Here is a 5,706-nt window from a genome sequence, read left to right on the forward strand (position 1 = left end):
CCTGTTCCATGTTGATCTCTAAATAAATAAACATCTAGGTAGATCAGGCACAATCGGTATTAATGGTGGGGTAGGCCTGGGGCCAGGTAACCGGACTCCTGCTCCTGTTTCCTTGTGGAGTGTTTGTTCTATTTTTAGATGAGGGGAAGGAATGCACTTTATGGTGGTAGCAACAAGTTGAGTATGGTGGAAGTTAGGATGCTCTGCTGAAATTTGAGGCAGATGGAGCGGAAGGCAAGGGCAGGAGGAACGCTTGCTCTAGATGGAAATGTGGCAGGGTAAAAGATCAGGAAGTGGAAGCGATTGGGGTGAGAGTTCTGTAAACTGGATGTCGATGGTGAAAATGAGCTGGATGGGATGAGGAAATTGGAAACTTGCAAAGCAGCAGAGATGTGAAAATTATCTCAGATTTAATTGGGAAGAGTCTAGAGAAATGGATAGAAAATGGAGTCAAGATAGGATTAGAAATTCTGTGGGCTAAGAGAGCAAGCAATGGAAATGGATCTTAGTGGAGGAGATAGAACTGGCCAGTGTGTAGCTGGAGATTATGAAGATGTCAACAGTGAAGGAAAGACTTCCTCAGGAATTAAGTCAGAAAGCATCTAGGAGATGCTAAGCTGATGTTTGCAGGCAGGATCATGGTCCGAAAGGAAATACATGATCCTATACAGTCCCTAACAACAATCTACTTTCCCTGAAAAGTCTATGAGTTTGATGTTGTGGTGTTCACCGAGTTTGGCAATTAGCTTGCAGACATTTCATCACCAGTCGAGGTGGCATCCTCAGTGCACAGTTGTTGGTGTTTCTCGCTGGGAGTGCTCGCGTTTATATAGGCCCCCATTCGCTTGCCTCAGTCCTGATCGACTACCGCTTCATTTGACCTTTGAATTCCATTTGGCAAAAGAAACGTGAGCCGGAATAAAGAGTTGACACTTCGGATGAGTCCTGCTGAAGGGTCTCAGCTTGAAACTTCGACTTTTTACTCCTCTCCATAGATGCTGCCTGACCTGCTGAGTTCCTCCAGTACTTTGCGTGTGTTTCTCAAGAGTTCTGATGAAGCGTCTCGGCCCAAAACGTCAACTGTTTATTCTTTTCCATAGATGAAGCCTGGCCCACTGAGCTCCTCCAGCGTTTGTGTATTATTTCAGTCTGAAGACATTTTCTATACCGCTCGGAAAATTTCCGTCCTTTATACAAACATTCTGTCATGTGACAGTCCTTCTTGACACTGACAAGTTACTACAACTCTCTGAAAGAAGCTTTAGTTATACTGTTTAATGCACAACCTGCTCCAACCTTATGGCATGAACATTAACTTCTCCTGGTAATTTTTAAATGTTTCTCTTTTTATTTGTTTGCCCTCCTCCTTCCTCCTTCTTCTATTTCCCATGCTTGCCTCTTTCCTCCTCCGCACACCTGCCTATCACCTCCCCCTGGTGCCTCTCCTTCTTCCCTTTCTCCCATAGTTCACTCTCTATCAGATCCCTTCTCCTCCAGCCCTTGACTTTTCCCACCCGCCTATCTTCACCTATCACCTTTCAGCTTGTCCTCCTTCCCCCTCCACCCACCTTGTTATTCTGGTAGCTTCCCCCTTCTTTCTCAGTCCTGAAGAAGGGTCTTGGCCTGAAACGTTGACTATCTATTCATTTCCATAGATGCTGCCTGACCTGCTAAGTTCCTCCAGATCTAACCACACTAACTTAGTAGACAATCTTTCCACTTTTTCAGGTGTGATGCAATCCTTGGTTAGCAATGCCACTCCTCCTGCTCTTTTACCTCCCTTCCTGATCCCTTTTGAAACATCTGAACCCCAGAACATCCCGCAGCCACTCCTATCCTTGCAACAGCTAGACCCCTGTAACTTTCAGTGTTAAACTAATTAGGTTCTTGCTGGCCTACCTCTGAAAACTTTTGTTATACTTTTCCCATAGCAGTTCTGCACGGTACCACTTTGATTTTTTGGACATCATGCGTCCACTTCTCAATGACTGGCCAAAGGTGACAAGTGGTACCACCTCACCACATGCCTCTGACGTGGTTCCTTTGTATTTTTGCCGAATCATATCATTATATCTAGTTCAAGTCAGACACGGGCTCAGAACAGTCCAGCTCACCGATGCGGACTAGTCATCTTTAAGCTGATGTTGATTCTTCAGCCTTATCAAAGAGCATCCTACAAGTAACTTATTTGGACATGATCTCTGACTAGAAGATTAGGACCTTAATTATGCCCCCTTTTACCCAGAAAGAGTTAATTCAGAAAGCTCCTTCCACCAGCTGGCGACAACTAAGACTTTTGTTTTGTCTACTCGTGCACTGTCCTTGACTTTTTCCAGCTAGCGATTCTGCGGATTTTTTTTACTTCTCCAAGCCAACACACAGGTTGTTTCATCCATCTCTCCAATAGTTCATTCGAAAAGTCACACAGAGCTCTTGCTTGGTTTGAACAATGGATGTTGCATAGCAACCTTGGAAAGTTTACCTCAGAATCTATCTTATTCCGTTGTCCCCTTATTGTTCACCTGCTCTGCACTTTTTCTGTAGCTGTTACACTTTATTTTGCCTTCTGTTATTGCCTTACCTTGTTCTACTTCAATGCACTGTGTAATGATTTGATGTTATGAATAGTATGCAAGACAAGCTTTTCGCTCTATGTCAGTGCATCTGATGATAATAAACCATTTCCAACTTAGAATAAATGTAAATATCATAATATTGCTCCTAAAGTTGCAATTTCTAAGGAAGAAAACAAGAAAATACTCTCAGATGTAAAGCCATAGAGGACAGCCAAAGGTGGGCACATCACAGAACCTAATTTTCCAGAACTTCAGTTTTTGCAAACTCCTGATTGGCTCCTTGACACCTTGATTTGATGTTCCACTTTCCCCCTATTTTCCATTGGTTATGGATCCATGAGCAGCTCCTAATTGGCTACCAGGGAATGTCAATCATCATGGTGAGGTCAACCCTCACTATCCTGCAGGCTGATCTAGCAGTATAAGTACGAGGAACTGAGGAGGGAAGGTTCTTCAGCAGCTTCCCCAGGTGAGAGCGAGTTGTAGTTGTCCACTGAACAGGATGGCTTCCCAAGTCTGTCAGAATTTCCACAAGGAATGTGAAGATGCAGTCAACAGGCAGATTAACATGGAGCTCTATTCCTCCTATGTTTATCTCTCCATGGTGAGTCTTTCGTTTACTTGTGTGAGGTTGTAATTCAATAAAGAATTATATTCCTTGTTGCTAGAAGTCTTGAATTAATGGTTTAGATCTTTCGCTAGTTATTGAAGGGCTTGGAAATTCTAACTTATGACTGTGTGTGTTTGTAAATGAGGTCCTCTGTATTCAATTAGCTCAGTTGCTGAGCCCTATTGCAGCTTGTAATGGACATATACTACTGGTGTACAGGTTCTCTTGGAAATCCTGGTGGTCTTTGCAACATGGGTGTCTGATACCAAGTGGACCATTATTTTAAACCTGAAACAAACAACAGTAAGGAAAGGTAGCATCTCTATTTCTTGTGATTTGCTACTTGGCATAATGTGACCACCACCAGCATTCATTCACTGAAGAGCTGCAGTCTATAGTGACATCCAGGCTATTTGATACAGTTTGAATTGATATTCAAACTAGCTACAGTTTATTAATGAAAGACTAGGATTACTATATTGTGATGAGCCTAACTGAAGCCCTTCTAATCTTTCCACAGTCCTTTTACTTTGATCGGGATGATATTAGCCTACATCACTTCGCCACGTTCTTCAGGAAGCAGTCCCATGAGGAACAGCAGCATGCCGAGAAATGGATGGAATTTCAGAACCTGCGAGGAGGCCGGATAGAACTGGAGGACATCAAGGTTTGGCGTGACAAATGCAGAGCAGTCTGAATGGTTCAAATAATTGTCAGCAATTAGTAATTCTAATTTCCATCCTCCCATTTCCCACACTGACCTTTTATTACCTCTCACCTGCCTTACTTCCCCTGCAGCCCCTCCTCCTTCCTTTTCTCCTCTGGTCTACTCTCCACTCCATCAGAATCTTTCTTCTCCAGCCCTTGACCTTGCCCACTCATCTGGCTTCATCTATCACCATCCAACCAGCCTCCTTCCCCTCCACCCACCTTTTTATTCTGGCATCTTCCCCCTTCCTTCTCAGTCCTGAAGAAGGATCTCAGTTGGAAACAGCTATTCATTTCCACAGATGCTGCCTGACAGCATTTTGTGTGCATCGCTTTTGATTCTAATTGATGCCTTGGTTTTGGCTGATACAGTATCTCTAATATTCTGCACTGATAGTGTTTGTGACTGTTCCACATATAAGTAAGCTACTCCAAATGAATTGTATAACTTTCCCTTTTCAGAAGCCAGAGCAGGATGATTGGAGCAATGGTCTGGAGGCAATGCAGAGAGCTCTGCAGATGGAGAAGGACGTGAACCTGAGTCTCCTGGATCTGCACAAGCTCTCCAATCAGCATGGTGACCCTCATGTAAGTTGCTATCCATCTATGAAGTTTGGCTAATATGATCAGGGCTTTGCTTTGCTTGGTCTTCAGCTCGAGCTTTGGCTTCTGTAACATCTAAATCCAAGAGGTAAATTTCTTTTTGAGAGAGCTGGGAACATGCTCCCAGGAGTGGTGGTAAAGGCAGACACATTCGAGGCATTCAAGAAACTCTTAGATAGGTACATGGATGATGGAGAATTCTAAGGAAGGGTTAGATTGATATTATAGTAGGTTAAAAGGCTGGCACAATATCATGGGCTGAAGGCCTGTACTGTAATGTTTATGTTCTACTGATTTGGTGAAGATCAGAGGCTGGCTGACAGGGTATTGAAACATGTCCCAGTAAAACTCTTGATGGGATAAGTGGAAATTCCCATCAATGTCATCTGCACCATTTCATGATGATCACATTCAAATATAGGGTGAGTTGCTTTGTATCTGGTCCAAGACGTAACTACATTCTCTCTCTATTCACAGCTGTGCGACTTCCTGGAGAGGAACTACCTAGATGAGCAAGTGAAGATGATCAAGAAGCTTGGAGATTACATCACCAACCTGAGGAGAGTGGGGGCCCCTGAAAATGGCCTGGGAGTGTACCTGTTTGACAGACTGTCCCTGGAGGAGAAGGAATAGAAGGACTTGATGTTATTATCTGTTAAAGTTGTATAAACAAACTCTCTACTTATGTGAATCTTAACATGACTAACTATAAACGTATTGGAATGGTGTATCAACTGTGAAAATAAACGTCAAAATACTTACTCTACCTCAGTGACTGCTTGTTTTCAAATTCAGTTCTGGTTTTCTGGGCTGAATAACAACTGGACTTTTACATTTTAAAACTAGGATAAATGCATTAATTTGCCAGTAGATTGACAATGGCAATAAATTCAATATTAGCTAGGTTGTGTGCACAATTAGTGCTATCCTGTTAGTGATTTTTTTAAAGGGATGATTTTCCTATGGATTTTAGTGCCTTGGATGAGGTAAATTTCAGAATCAGAATCAGGTTTAATATCACCGGCATATGCCATGAAATTTGTTAATATTGTGCCAGCAGTCCACTGCAATACATGATAAATATAGAAAAATACTGAATTATATTAAGTATTTATATGTATATTATATAGTTAAATTAAGACAGGTAGTACTAAAACAGAGACTGAAAAAACAGTAGGGAGGTAGTGTTCATGGGTTCAATGTCCATTT

At 42.4% G+C, this 5,706-nt stretch overlaps 1 protein-coding gene across 1 annotated transcript; it reads left to right on the forward strand.

Annotated features, from left to right (window-relative positions):
• The first annotated feature begins 3,021 nt into the window (after positions 1-3,021).
• On the forward strand, positions 3,022-5,269 carry LOC134354112 (ferritin heavy chain B-like). The gene is made up of 4 exons (XM_063062893.1): positions 3,022-3,180; positions 3,707-3,853; positions 4,357-4,482; positions 4,975-5,269. The coding sequence occupies exons 1-4, from the start codon at positions 3,079-3,081 to the stop codon at positions 5,128-5,130; spliced, it is 531 nt and encodes a 176-aa protein (XP_062918963.1). The 5' UTR covers positions 3,022-3,078; the 3' UTR covers positions 5,131-5,269.
• The last annotated feature ends 437 nt before the right edge of the window (positions 5,270-5,706 follow it).

The sequence above is a fragment of the Mobula hypostoma genome, chromosome 11 (assembly GCF_963921235.1).
Source record: "Mobula hypostoma chromosome 11, sMobHyp1.1, whole genome shotgun sequence".
In the NCBI taxonomy this organism is placed as follows: Eukaryota; Metazoa; Chordata; class Chondrichthyes; order Myliobatiformes; family Myliobatidae; genus Mobula; species Mobula hypostoma.